The following is a 15,084-nucleotide window of genomic DNA, read 5'->3' as shown; positions in this document are numbered from 1 at the left end:
AAGTTGCTACCGCTGCTTTGGTGGCTGTTGCATTTGCAAATTGTTTCAGCTCTTGTTGGTATTGTGGTGGTGGATGTAGTCACAGTTGTTGTTGCTGCTGTGGTGCCTGCTGTAATACAACCTATTGTCGCTCCTATTGTTGTTGCTGTGGTGGTGGCAGATATAGCTGATCTTGTGGTCCCTGCTGTAATCCCTGTATTGGTGTCAGAGCTGTGGTCCTTTTTGTGGTGGCAACTCTTGTTGCCACTGTGGTCGTCAATGTAGTCCTGCTGTGGTTACAAATGTAATCACACCTGTTGGCCCTGTCTTGCTGGCAGGTGTTGTTGCTTATATTGTCCCTTCCCAGGTAGCAGCAGTAGTCTATTGCGTTTTATATGGCATACTGTGGTAACTACTGCAGACCCTGCTGCTCCGGCAGCTGTTGTTCCCTCCTATCATTGAAACAGTGTCTGCTGCTGTTGTAACAGCTATAGTTGGTGCTGTAGTTCATGTGCTGGTTGTTGCTGTGGTACCTGCTGCTTCTGGACCTATTGTTCCTATCATGGTAACAGCTGTGGTCTTTATTGTGTTTACAGCTTTGGTTTCTGTTGTTGTCGCTGCTGAAGTGGAAGCCATGGTTACTAATATGGGTCTGCTGCGGTTACATCTGTGTAGGGAGCTGTTGTGAATGCTGCATTTTCTGGTGTGCTTGCAACTAGTGCTGGAGCTGCTGTTGTGTTGATCTCAGCTGATGTAGCCAGTGTGGTTGCTCTGTCTCTTCTGTGGTCTCTGCTATTGTTGGAACTATTGTGGCTTCTGCTACGGCTAACATGATGGTAGCGGTGGTTGATGCTGTAGACCCTCTTGTGGTTACAGTTGTTGTTGCTGCTCTAGTCACTGCCCTGGTGGCAGTCTTGGCCACTCACCTTGACTCCCTGTTACTGAAGTGTTTCCCGCTGTGTTTTCCGCTGTGTTTGGCTGCTGAGGCAACTACTATAGCTCCTATTGTGGACCCTGTATGGTGGCAGCTGTTCTCATTACTCTGAATCCTGATGTTGTAATAGCAGTTGTAAACTGGATGCTAGTATGTGCACAACCAAATGTTTGTATACCTTAATGTAAGCAAGGTGTTCTGTGCACCTGGGTATCACTCACTGAACCCGAGTGAATCAAGTACAAATGGGCTGCATCTCCACTGATGTGGGGTATGTCCCCAGGGCACTGGTCTGATGTCCTCTATATGAGGTTACTCCTTTTGATCTCCAAATGTAAATAAATGATCTCAACCCCAATGGTTCACTGGCGTTGATTTATTTTTTATACAATCTCTTATGTTCGTTCTGTCAGAACGCACTAACAGACAGAACGCTACATGCGACTTGAAGCTTGAGACGCCGCCGCAGAGATCCACAAACTGTCCCCAGATGAATGCCCGTACGGCCGAAATGCATTGGGACCAATAAAATGCATGTTGGGATATGTAGTGCGCGTAACTACAAATAAGTTTAAATCAAGAACATAAGAGATTGTATAAAAAATAAATCAACGCCAGTGAACCATTGGGCTTGAGTTTATTTATTTACATTTGGAGATCAAAAGGAGTAACCTCATATAGAGGACATCAGTCCAGTGCCCTGGGGACATACCCCACATCAGTGGAGATGCAGCCAATTTGTAAAAGCAGTTGTAGCTGTTGTCCCTGTTCTGTTTACCACTTTGGTTAATTGTTTTTACAGCATTGTTAGCAGCTTTTATTGCTACTGTTCTTCCTGTCTTGTTGGTAGCTGTGGTCGCTGCGTAGGTCTTTATAGCTGTTGTTGCTGTTATCGTCCCTTACATGGTGGCACCTGTGGTTACTGCTGTAGTGACAGTTGTTGTTATGGAGCAAGGTCTGCCTAAATCTTCTAGAAGGTAATTATTTCACAAATATATACGTAGTGTGACTCTCTGTCAGAGGGCCGTGTTTTGCTTGCCTAGATTCTATTAGAGTGCCAATTGTTTCACTATGTAGAAAAATAACTTTGCATGGGCAATGGCTAGAGAAATCAAGGAGAACCTACAGCTTTGAGAAGGGAAAGAATTGATAAGTTTGGAGAACCTAATTCGCAAAAAATCACCCAAAGCTGTGCACATCCTAAGCTATATCAGCTAAGACCATAAGTGGTTCATCACTTCTGAGGGGCAAAACATTTCTTGGTAACAGTATTTTGAGGAGAGGGTTTGGAGTACTAACCAAGGAGTCACAAGATGGTTCACAAAATGGCAGAATGGCCTGGAAAAACCGGGAGACATCCGTTACATCGCGGTCTTTACACTGCAATACGTTTACAACGCAGGCATTACAATGCAAGTCGTTACAACAACTTGCCTGGATGGCGCTATTCACTAAGGAATAGTTTGTTTTACTATTCCAACACCTTCCCTACTTTTATGTAGGCTGGAGTTGGAATAGTAAATCATACTATTCCTAAGTCCAGCGGCCTCCAGCGCAAGTCGTTGTAACGACTTGCGTTGTAATGCCTGCGTTGTAAACGTATCACGGTGTGAAGACCACGATGTAACGTCACATATTCGGAAAGACCAATGCCCCATTAACACCAGGGTACTGTGTTGGGTCCTACCTGGACATCCAGGCTCTGGAATAAATTGCCAGAGCAGTTCTGACTCACCAATAAGGTGTGAGCACTTAAAATGGTTTGAAAACATCCCCTTTTCTCATAGGTTCATATCCTATCACTATTGCCTCTTCATTAAGCGCCTGATCCAATGAGGGGTGGAGAGCTATATAAAGAATGCTGATAATGAAGTGAGAATCCTACATAAAGGATTTCCTTCAACATCCCAGTTCAACTGCCCAATAATAGACTTTGGAGAAGTTCACAACCCACTTTCCTCTGTATTTTCAACTCACCTCCCACCATGAGGTGGATGCTGCCAATCTTGAGGCCATTCCTGTAGCATGTGTAGTTCCCAGAATCCCTGTGGCGCACGGACTTCAGCAGCAGCAGGGCGCCTGCCACCAAGCGGTTGGGGTGCTTCATGCCCAGGGTCCGGTTCTCCAGCCTCCAGGTGAAGGTGGCGTTGCCCGCCCAGGCCTCTTGTGGGCATGTCAGGTTCACGTCTACACCTGCAGGAGTATGGAGGACGTCTGAGGGAAGAACTAGACCAGAAAACATTAGGAGAGTGGTGTGTTAGAGCATTATAGTGCCTTTAATCATAGGTTTTAGTGTGCTTTATAAATATCTTCTAACATAACAATGACAAAGAGAAGGTGTAATTCTGACACTGAGACGGCCCCCTTATGGCATCACTCAAACCAATTATTTTACAGAAATATAACATGTAGATAAGTCATTGAGAAGAAGGGCTTTATTATTGATAAGGAGCATCAGCCCAATGCCCACATACCCTTTCTCCAAAAACTTTAATAAACTAAGGGGCATATTATCAAGAAACTGCGTTAAAATTATCACCGCTTTAGCGGCAGAAAACTGCCACTAAAGCAATGTCAATGGGCTTGATAATATGCCCTTAAGAATTCCCATAGAAGCCCAGGTTCTGGTGTCAACATGGGCTTCTATTGGAATTCTCTGCGGCATATTATCAAGCCCATTATCGCCGCTTTAGTGGCAGTTTTCTGCAGCTAAAGCGGTGATAATTTTAACGCAGTGCTTGATAATATGCCCCTAAGAAATCTATGTGCTCTTTAGAAAAGTCTGGATTTTTTATTGAAATATATTTGCCATAGGTTTGATTTGTGTCTACTAAGGAGCTCAATCTGGAAACAAGCACTGGTATTGCCAATAGGCCTGGCTTTTAAAGTGTTGTATCCTGCACTCTCATAGACACCCCCACTTACTATGTTCTCACAAGGGCAGAGTCTGTTGCCTTTAAGGTGCTAGGAGTAGAAGCAAGAACCAAGAAGGAGCTCTGTCTGCTCTGGTGCAATGGAACATAGGAATGACCAAGAGTGTGTGTGAAAAAGGAACTGAGTGTGAGTGAGGCATGTAGGGCTGAAGCCGAGGGTTATGATTCTCAGGACAAGTGGCAGCCAGTGCCCTGTGCCCCGTACAAGGTATCGGTAGGAAGATCACTTTATTAATCGATAACCTTAGGAGGAAGTCTAACTGGGGTTTAACAGGAGTGTGCGGAGGTAAATAAAGTGAGAAAACAAAAGACACACAGATGATGAATGGAAAGGTAAATTAAGGAACATATGTGGCAGCAGCCTTTTCCAGACTGATCGTGATAGATATTTAGATCAACTGAGCGAGACTCATTCTGACAATATAACAGGATGAGATCAACGTATGGATCCTTCTTTCTACAACCCAGAAGCAAGGAAGACCTTTTCTTAAGCTCTTTAAAAATATATATATATTTTTGTTTTTTATTTTATTAAATTTCCCAAATCATATTCAAACAAAAATCCAATCACCTCATATTAACTAATATCATCCTGACATATATAAACATATACCTCATCAGAGGTCTAGTTGCAGTTTTTGCAGTTTTCAATGGATTGGATGGGGAACAAAATATAACAATAAAAAAACGATAATACCCCTATCAACCCCTTTACAAACATATATATCAATGGTCTTGTTGAAATAAAAGGCAGAAAGTAAGATCAGCGTTGACACTACAAAACTACATTTTTCATCTTAGTAGCAGCGTTTCGGTTTGGGCCAAGAGCCAGTGGCTACCAAATGAAGGTTCAGGTCTAAGGAAGATTCCCTAGCACTATCACCTGAGTTCTATCTGCATCCGACTTCAACAGGTGACTGGTCATCAAACATGCAACTGAAGCAAGAAATTCCTAAAGTGTAAGAGGAAAGCCAGAGCTACTACCATTATTTTGTTGAATCAGTAATTGAATATACCAAAACGTGGTCCAAAGGTAAAGCCAAAAGAAGGAATGAAATAACGCAACTCAAGGGGCTAAATAAATGATTTTAAAAAACTCCACAAATTGAACAATTATTCTTAATAAATCCATGTCGAGTATATTTATTTCAAAAAGAAAAAGTACTTTAGTTCACAAAAAACGAAATGCTACACATAAAATTACAAATGTACACACTGAATATTAGATATCTCTAGCACCCCCTGAACTAGGGATCTGTATAAGAAGGTCTTTTAAGTTTCAACAATGTATAGCTTTCAATAATGTATAGCTCCTTCCAGTGGAGTTCCTCAAGGAGTTAACACTAGGAAGGTCTTCCTAGTGTAGTTGTCGAAGAATTCGCAATTTAGAACCCTTTCCTCCTGCATATGCCAGAAGGTGTGCAACATGCCCCCCCACCCCCCCCCCCCCACCTCCAGCCCCTCCCCAGTGCAATTGTCTAAAAGTTCAGAGTAAAACTTGGCTTCCAGGGTTTTGAGCCAGAGCAGCCCAAGGCTGACCCGGGGGTTGTTAAAGGACAGAAATCAAAACTAAAAAAAACCACAAAGATAACCCTCAAATAAACCAATGTCCAGCCAGTGCTTTATCAATAAATAAAGGAGGGGATAGATTAAGGGATGCACAACTAAGTAATATGATCAAGTTGAAAAATATTTACAAGATTTCAGCTTAAATTAAACATCGAAACCCTTTCATTGTATCCCTTACATATTAGCCGGAGTGCAAATCGCGTACCCTAAAAAATATCACATGGGCAACTAACCTGTGCAGGTAGTCTGTTCCAGACATCTTTGAGGTATCAAGTGACAGTCTGTGCCCCAGCAGGCTCCACGTGTAAAAAACATGAGGCTTCTCATAATCATGAAGGTTACGTTTATAGGCTGTGTCGAGTTAGGACCCGGGCCGGGTAGGCAAAGCCGGACCCATTAGAGGCCCGGGCAAAACGCCATCCGGCGGCGGAGGCCCTCCCCCGTCCGCCCTCCTCATACATTAACATATGGGCTAGGCCAACGGGGGCCAGGATTGGCCCCATCGGCGGGAACAAGCCCCCCCCCAATCAGGGGGCGAGCATAGGGGCCAGGGGGGGGGATAAAAGGGGGACGCAGGGCCCTGTTGGAGTCACACATCCCCCCCCCGGGACTTGGACAAAGGAAGAAGAAATGGCGGGGCATACCTGGAGGCGACCGTCGGGCTTTTGTTTGGCGCCTAAAACCAGTGCGGCAAGGACTCTGCAGGCTCCAGCGAATTTCCAGCCCACGCTTGCCAAGCGACGGCGGCTCCAGAGCGCGGGGGAACCCGTGAGCGAGCACGGACCGGCGACGGCGACCCTTCAGCGGCGGAAGAATGGGGTAGCATGCACAGGAAGCCACCACCCCCGCCAGCGTGGTCCAAGTGAAAGGGGGCCGAGGCATCCGGTTTCCCTCCAGCGGCAGCCAGCCACAGCTTCCCCCCAGTGGGCGTCCACAGTGCGGCACAGGGAACCCCCCCCCACCTTCGCCTTTCCCAGGGGAACGAGGCATCTGGCCGCCAAGTACCTTCGGCTGCGCACGACGACGCGGTGCCGGAAAAGCACGAGAGGAGGGGAGCTGCCACCGCCGTAAACTTCTTGGTGGCAGTGAACAGCCCAGCTTAAAGCACAGGGCAGGGTTTATTACCTTCCCCTTTTAAGGTCGATCTTACCCCCTGCCAGTGCGCGGCATCGCTGGGGGGGCCGTGTTTGGAAAGCACGCTTGAGCCCCTGCAAGAGGAACACGAATACGAGCTGCCCGTGACGAGAGCCAGGAATAGGAGCAGGCATCGACGTGGAGGCGACCTCACCGCCCCCGGCAGAAAAAATTCGGCTGGGTCAACAGGACAACCTGGAGGGTGGCCCTTTTCATGTGATCGAGGAGCCGAGCGGGCGTGGCCACGTCCCCTCTACCGCGTTGCATTTACCAGCACCTGTAGCCAGAACGGCAGTGCTCAGAAGAAGAGGGGGCAGGCTTAACGGGGGCACAAGGAGCCAACAGAGCGGCATTAATGAGGAGACAGGTTAACCTGAGCGGGACCTCCCGCATTACCATAAGATGGCGCCCCTGCGCGTAGAATCGAGCCCGCGCTTTGGAAGGTGTTTATCGCAGCTGCCAAGACTCAGCGTGTGGAGAGGAAAAGCGCTCTGGTCTGCAGCACAGAGAGACCCCACTGTTCTCGCCGTTCACAGATTTCCGATGTATGTGACACACTGCTGCGGGGCAAGAAACGTGGCTGCAATCAAAAAACGGATGACAAGCTGCGGGTCCGTGAAGGAATCAGTTATTGCGCGTAGGTGCGGGCGCTGGTGCCCCCGGAACGAGGGATAACATCACGGAGTGAAGGTAAGCACAATAGAAGTGTAGCCAGGGGGCCAGTGCTGCGGCGTACCGGGCATAGAGGGTCGGCATGGGAAGAGTCGTTAGAGCACGCGTTGTAACAGGAGGCTCTAAGATTGAAAACCGGGAGAATCTAGCCTGGCATTATAGGCCTCAACGCGGCTGAGAGGGATCACCTGGGCGCTCCTGCCCCGTTTGCCATGGGGTGGAAACTCTCTCTAAAGTGGCAGGTGAATAGCTGAGAGAAAGGCGACAGTCGGGTATTGTTAGAGAATGGGAGAATTGGTCACAGTATTCATTTGACTTGGGACGCTGGCGAGGTGTGGGGGGTGCGAGAGGAGGCGTTGTGTTTCATGCCCTCAAGCAGCTTTCTGGGTTGGTTTCTAATGCTATCCCAGTTCATTTCAGACCTGAAAAAAGACGACATTTTAAAGGTCACTGAATACTTGATTAGAATAATGTCAGGATACACCTTTCGTAACCAGCAGGTCATCCGTTCCGTAACTGCAGTTGCCAAAGCTGTCGCCGGAAGCAGAAACACCTACACCACCTGGCCAAGAGCTGATTTTCAGCCAAAATGGTGGCAGTTTCACCCCAAAGCTTTCAAGGGCCAAGATTGTCTCATAAGATTCGACTTGGCTGCTTTCGTCAACAAGCGCACAAATTGTGGAATTATTTCTAACAATTCATCGCACAACAAGCTTATTAGCTCTTTATCACAAGCATGCAGACAGCGTCAGTCTCTCTAAACACTCGGCAGCTTTGCTCCTCTGCGAGCAGAGCAGAGGGCATTTTCCCTTGGGGAACAGCTTGCCCATAATTAAACGAGACAGTTATTTGTAGCCCTCCCGGTACAACTTACTACCTAATGGGTTCAGAAGAGTATACGATACATAGTGCTTTATTCTATTTATTCTCCAGTGATTGATGCGCACGGAAGGTGTTATACTTCCGAAGCAGTGACATGGTAACCGGTCTAAATAAAAAAAAAAAAAAAAAAAAAAAGCTGGATATCAGTGCGGGGTTTGAGTCAGCATAATGTGGACCACATACTGCTAGATCAAGGCTGCTAGCGGCAGTCACCCCCCTCAGCACCCCGGAGCCCTCCCATCCCAGCTTTAGAAACAGGCACTTACCACGCACAATATCCCTGGCCTTCTGAGGTTTATGGCGCAGGTCTTTGCAGGGAATAGAGGAGGATGGCAGGACAGTGAACGCCATTGCAATAGTGAGCAACCTCTGAATACTGTTGTTGATTTATTCTCTTACTAGTGCTTTGCAGAGTTACTATTAAACTATTGGGTACAGTAGAGCCGAACAAATCATCGGAGGCGTTATAGGTTAAGGGCACCAACTAAAGTGGTGAGGCGTAGTGGCCAGAGCAGTGACTTCTCAGCTGACTTCGCAGCTGAGATAGGTCAATTGGGTAATGCGAATCCTGCGGGTAATTTGCCCCTAGTTAGGTAGGCCGTTGGTCGCTCAGACCGAGGAGAAGAGTGGGACGAGGAAACGTTTTTATTGTTTTCTGCGGATAGTAATATGGAGTAAGGAAGCTGAGGGACCTCTCAAATATAGTAAAGCTGAGGTAGCTAAGAATTAAATAAACTAAGGCGAAGGGGAAAAGGACTAGGTCAGTTATTGAGATCATGTTCACTGCAAGGCGCAACTCTCTTCAAGGGATGGGATATTATACACATAGTTAAGAGACAAAATCCCTGTTTGACCTATACCGCTAAGATGGCGCGCATCAGTTTTATATAAAAGAAAAAAAAAAGAAAAAAAAAAAAAAAGAAAAAATTGTACTGAGTGGTGATAAGAGGGGTGAGAAGCATGCACGCAAACCAGAGAAGGAGAGATGCATGTTACACAAAGTCCTGAGTACACAGAGGCCTACGAAGGTTATTTTATTTGACTGTTTTCTAACATTGTCATCAGAATCACCGAGGGGCCAGAGAGAATTGTAAGTGAGTGGGTATAGGTGCAGATCAGTGCTGGCTTACGTAACATGGGAGATTGCCCTGTGTACAGCAAGTAGATGGAATGAAAGAGAGACGGCGTGGAATCCTGCACAGAAGCGGGCACAATGTTGCTCCTAGAATGGCAATCGAAGAGAGGCATTTAACCCTCGGACTAGTAAGCAACCCCGCAGAGACAATAGTCCACAGCGAACTCTTTCGGAGCCGGGGGAAACAAAAAAAAAAAAAAAAAAAAAAAAAAAATTATGTACATGACAGTAAAAGTGATATTGGCGCGCAGAGATCTGACTACCCAAGTCTCGTGGGTCGGCGGTCGGCGACCTAGTTGGCACGCATAAGAACCAGTTCAACAAGTGTAGTGTAGGCTGGAGGAAACGGCCTTGCGCATAGAGGTTGGGAATTTCTGTTAAGGACTGATGGCTTTGCTAAATGGGAAAAGCGAATGCCACACTTTACTTAGTTTACAACCACCAGCCAAAAGCGTACTTTGGCACGGAGGAAGCGATGAGTTGTTGCAAAGTGAAGGAGAAGCAGGCTAGGGTTACGCAGCAAGAATCGGAAGGGGAAGGGTCACTCCATCTTAGTTCTTACCCAGCACCTGCAGCGTGTGATGTTCTGCTGCAACCATTGACGGTCCAGAAAGAAGTGTAGTTGTGTTAAAACCCCAATTCAGAGCAACGGATCTAACAAATTTATTTATTTGTTTGCAAAGTTTTATCTGGCGCTGGCTGGACCCGAAGGGGTCGGAGCGCTTTACATAATTATCAGCGAGTTACAGGTTACATAGTTACATCAATTACAGGAACCAAGTATAGGCATGGTATGGATAGGTTATGGTCTGAAATTGGCTAAATGGCAATAACTAAGTCGCTTAAATAGGAAATATTTAACAAAGCTGCACATCCGGGAGTTAACTAGTTCATCAGGGCTAAATGAAGGCCAGGTCAGCTGGCAGAGTCGCGAATAAACACAGTTGGAAAACAGCAACTTCATTTATAGATAGGAACAAGGATGCTACTGATAAACCCCAAGCAAGAAATTAAACCGGGTCAGGGGCAGCAGGCTTGCTGACATTAGGCACTTTCCAAGCAAATCTTTTATTCATCCTGGCGTCTGCTGCAGCTTAGCCCCTTCACCGCGGCGGGAATTCTGCCGCGGCGCTGGGGGGGGGGCGTGGGGGAACAGCGGCGGCGCCGTGGTCGTGACGGGGCCGCTCCGGCATGGGTCACGGTTCGTGGCTCGTGGCGGAGTGGTTCCGTCACGAGCAGGGAAGGGGTTGAGTTAGCTGCATGGTCTCAATGGAAGATAAACAGACAGGGAGAGGTTGGCAGTAAAACATGCCTTCACCCATGGACAAAGGAGACCAGCCTCCTGCGTCCACTGCCTAATTTGCAATAATTGTAGGGGTACTGGAGCAGAGGGGTTTTCTCTGACGGTAGGGCAAGGCAGGGGTCGTTTGGGGGGGAGCTCCCTCTGATCGATAAACCATAGGGAGCGTGGCGGAGCTAACCTAACTAAATTAGCAAACGAGAGGGAAGAACTCACTAGAAGATAGATGGGAGGCTCTCACAGTGTCCTTGGGATGCCGCACGGCAGGGGCACTGGGGGAGCCAGAGGGCGGCACGCCGCCAGCAAAGACTAGAGATAATGCTCTCCCATGACCCCTGGGATGCCTCACGGCAGGGGTTCAGAAGGAGACAAAAGCAAAGGACCCAGTCGCAAGAAAATAGAGTAGTTGCTCAAGAAAGGTCCTTGGGATGCCATCCGGCAGGGACCTCTGGGTGAAGGGAGGGCCCACGAAAGGGTACAGGGCGAGCGGGACGGCGCTTGCGGCCCAGACAGGTCCAAACGGAGACCCGCCAAATCGGTAGCAAGCTGAAGCCTAGACCCGAAATCAGAAAACCCAAAGAAGGGTTCCCTCCCCTCCCTGGTGATTGATAAAGCTGGGTCAAGAATACTAATAATGCAACATGTACCTAACCATGAACAATGTGATGCAAATGTATAAATTGTTATTATGCGAATAAACTGCGACCTTTTCAGGCACCCAATAAAGTTGTCAGTGGTGATTTAAGGTAGCAGAGCGCAGTTGGATGGAATGAGGGGGGAAGCGGGGAAGGGAGACTCGCCGCCTGGAGGGGGTTAGGACCCGGGCCGGGTAGGCAAAGCCGGACCCATTAGAGGCCCGGGCAAAACGCCATCCGGCGGCGGAGGCCCTCCCCCGTCCGCCCTCCTCATACATTAACATATGGGCTAGGCCAACGGGGGCCAGGATTGGCCCCATCGGCGGGAACAAGCCCCCCCCCAATCAGGGGGCGAGCATAGGGGCCAGGGGGGGGGGGATAAAAGGGGGACGCAGGGCCCTGTTGGAGTCACACATCCCCCCCCCGGGACTTGGACAAAGGAAGAAGAAACCCACCCACCCACACCTAGGAGTCGGGCGTCGCAGCCGCATGGTGGAGGGTAGCGGAGCTAACCTAACTAAATTAGCAAACGAGAGGGAAGAACTCACTAGAAGATAGATGGGAGGCTCTCACAGTGTCCTTGGGATGCCGCACGGCAGGGGCACTGGGGGAGCCAGAGGGCGGCACGCCGCCAGCAAAGACTAGAGATAATGCTCTCCCATGACCCCTGGGATGCCTCACGGCAGGGGTTCAGAAGGAGACAAAAGCAAAGGACCCAGTCGCAAGAAAATAGAGTAGTTGCTCAAGAAAGGTCCTTGGGATGCCATCCGGCAGGGACCTCTGGGTGAAGGGAGGGCCCACGAAAGGGTACAGGGCGAGCGGGACGGCGCTTGCGGCCCAGACAGGTCCAAACGGAGACCCGCCAAATCGGTAGCAAGCTGAAGCCTAGACCCGAAATCAGAAAACCCAAAGAAGGGTTCCCTCCCCTCCCTGGTGATTGATAAAGCTGGGTCAAGAATACTAATAATGCAACATGTACCTAACCATGAACAATGTGATGCAAATGTATAAATTGTTATTATGCGAATAAACTGCGACCTTTTCAGGCACCCAATAAAGTTGTCAGTGGTGATTTAAGGTAGCAGAGCGCAGTTGGATGGAATGAGGGGGGAAGCGGGGAAGGGAGACTCGCCGCCTGGAGGGGGTTTTTCACCGGGTAATATGAGATGCCTAATGCCTGTATCACCACATGTAATAATCATTAAAGCACGCTTGTTGGCTGTAACTTGAACACAAACAGTGCCATGTTGTCGCTGCTTAGAAGGATCCATCAAACACTCTGGCCGGCTCAAAGTATACATTGATATGGACATTAAGTCTCCTCTTAGAGATACCAGGCCTCATATTATAGAGAGGGTGCACTGCCCAGCTCGGCGTCGCAGACACTTGATAGTGCACTGCGGCGCTGACTCAGTCAGTGTGCTCCCTCACGATGAATGCGGTGCTCACCCTTCGCACCTGGAAATGTGCACCTGCCCTGGGAGCAGCACACTAGTGAAGGGCGGACCATCTGTCTGAATCCACCAATCTGCCTTCTACTGTGCAGTCCAGCTGCGGCCCATGCAAGTAAGAGCGGTGGGGCGGTGAATCCGGGTGGGGGGGTTTCGTAGGAGGATGACAAGGAACATTATTTATTTATTTCATTTTGCTTCGTCCTCATCCGTCACAATCCCCCCACCCGGCCCCACCGCTCTTACCTGCACGGGCAGGGCTGGTGCAACTTGAATTGCTGTTAAGAGGAGGCAGAGATTCCCCTGTGGTTGGGTGCAGTGAGTGAATGTTCCTGCCTGCTGGGGATGTCCGGGGACCCTTATTCACGTTTTGTAATCACTCCTTTGCCTCTGCACTCGCGTCTATAAAAAAAAGCGCAGAAGCAAAATATTCCTCATATGCTGGAATCAACTCCCCCCACACATGCAAATGATGGAATGCCCGCCCCCTGAGATTGCACAGGTGCATCAGGTGCACTCTGTATTACTGAAGAGGCCACATGAGTGTCTGCAGCCCCTTCTGTAATGCCAAAGTGCCCTGTGGCTCAGAAGGCAGGTGTACAAGGTGCTTGCACGCTGATACGGCCACAAGCGTTTACTGTAGCCACACCTGAAAAAAACCATTATGTATAAACCCCTTGCTATTGCATTTGTCAGAGTTCACAATGTAAAACCCATCTCTGTTGCACTTGTCAGACACTTTACCATTCAAAGCTCCTTTTATGGTGTTTGGTAAGGAATTCACAATGTAAAACCCCTTCCTATTGCCTTTGTCAGAGAGCTCGCAATGTAAAAACCCTTCTAATGGCATTTGTTGGAGTTTGCATTGTAAAGTCCCCTCCCATGGCACTTGTTAGAGGTTTCACAGTGTAGCGTGTTTGCGAAGAGTTGGTAATGTAACAGCACTTCGTGCTGTATTTGTCACACAGCTCACAATATAAAGCCACTTTGTTTTTGGCAAGCAATTCAATGTGCTCTCCGCCCTCTAATATTTAACATAGGGGGCGAGCCAAAACTACAAAAAACAAGCCCCCCCCCCCACCTTGCTACGCCACTGCGTTTGACCAATTACTTGCCTTCAAGTAACAGCCCTGTGTAGAAACTTCACCGATTCCATTTTAGGCCCTGGATTTAATGTTTGCAAACATTTGAATTTGCCTCGCACTGCGCAGAGGGAGGGCCGATGTCACTCGGCCACGTCGACTTGACTGAGCCTCTGTCGGTCCCTTCACTCGCCAAAAAAAGGTTCACTTACGTGAACGTGGCTTTCTTTTGTACAGCAGGTGCAGTGGCACCGGGATACAGAGGCCTGACTGACCACAGAACCCTGATTGTTTTCTGTATTTTGCCATTCAAACCGCAACCGAGACACCCATGTCCTTCCTTGCACTAAAGTGCACGACACATTGGCGACGTCACTACAAACGGGGCGTTCTGGTACAGTGTTGAATATTACGCGCACCCCTCTATCCCCTATCAGAAATCGAAGCAAAGGCCTGTGTTCATTATCCGGCCCACCTGCTGCAGCGGAACACCCTGACCTTTGTCCAGCAAATGTCAACAACAAAAAATACACACAGCAGGATGGCGCGTGCTAATCCAGGCATCCAGTGTCCCTGTTCCAGGAACGCAAAAGGGGAGGGTGGAGGGGGTCCACCTCGAGGAGCAGCAGGAAGCTCACTTACCTGCTAACACAGCCACCCACACACCTCCTGCCACCTCTGTGTGCTGATGCAGTAGGCTGTGTGGATGCAAGCTTCCCGCAGGATCACACGTCGCCATGCCCTGCCACCACACACGAGAGCATCCATTGAGACAGAGCGGACAACTTACACCCAACTCAGCCAGACTATGCAGTTATCTGGATATCAGGGTACACAACCAAACTTGCTACCCTCAGCTACTCACACACACTTGCTGGGCAATGGGTACCCGTAACAAAAGAAGAAATGCGCATGAGACAGTGGGTGGGCCCCACGCCCCACCCTCCAAAACACTCTAAAAAAACACATACACTCCCTCTATTAACCACACAGCTACATAACATCGAATGAGAATGTTTAGTGCTGTCACGCTATAGGCCGACTAGGAGTTTAGGACGGATAAAATCTGCCCAGGTTGTTGCATTTATGATGAGGAAGAACCCCATATTATGTTTTTCTGTCCTGCATACAATCGACCCAGAAAATACTGGTTAGCTCCTCTATGCAGAAACTTGGGCTTAAGGAGCTATCTCCATTCCCTTAGAATATTGAAAACGAGCACGGCACCCCACATAGTATTTGCAGTTGCTAAATTTTTAATGGCCATGTGGCAGTTAAGGTCAAAATATCTTAAAGACTGATCCTTTTGGCTATGATTCTTAACGCCTTTCGCAATCGGAAATTCTTTTTATACTATGATGGTTTTATGTATTTTACT

At 48.3% G+C, this 15,084-nt stretch overlaps 1 protein-coding gene across 1 annotated transcript in view; it reads right to left on the bottom strand.

Annotated features, from left to right (window-relative positions):
• The window catches only part of IL6R (interleukin 6 receptor), a 90,149-nt gene that overhangs the window by 34,741 nt on the left and 40,324 nt on the right, over positions 1-15,084 (bottom strand). The window contains exon 2 of the mRNA XM_085637626.1: positions 2,891-3,139. Coding sequence (XP_085493752.1) covers positions 2,891-3,139 — 249 coding nt within the window. The remainder of the gene's footprint in view (positions 1-2,890; positions 3,140-15,084) is intronic.

This window comes from Triturus cristatus, chromosome 12 (assembly GCF_964204655.1).
Source record: "Triturus cristatus chromosome 12, aTriCri1.1, whole genome shotgun sequence".
Lineage (NCBI taxonomy): Eukaryota > Metazoa > Chordata > Amphibia > Caudata > Salamandridae > Triturus > Triturus cristatus.
Note: the sequence above shows the minus strand (reverse complement) of the source record. Positions and strands in the feature narration are given on the sequence as shown.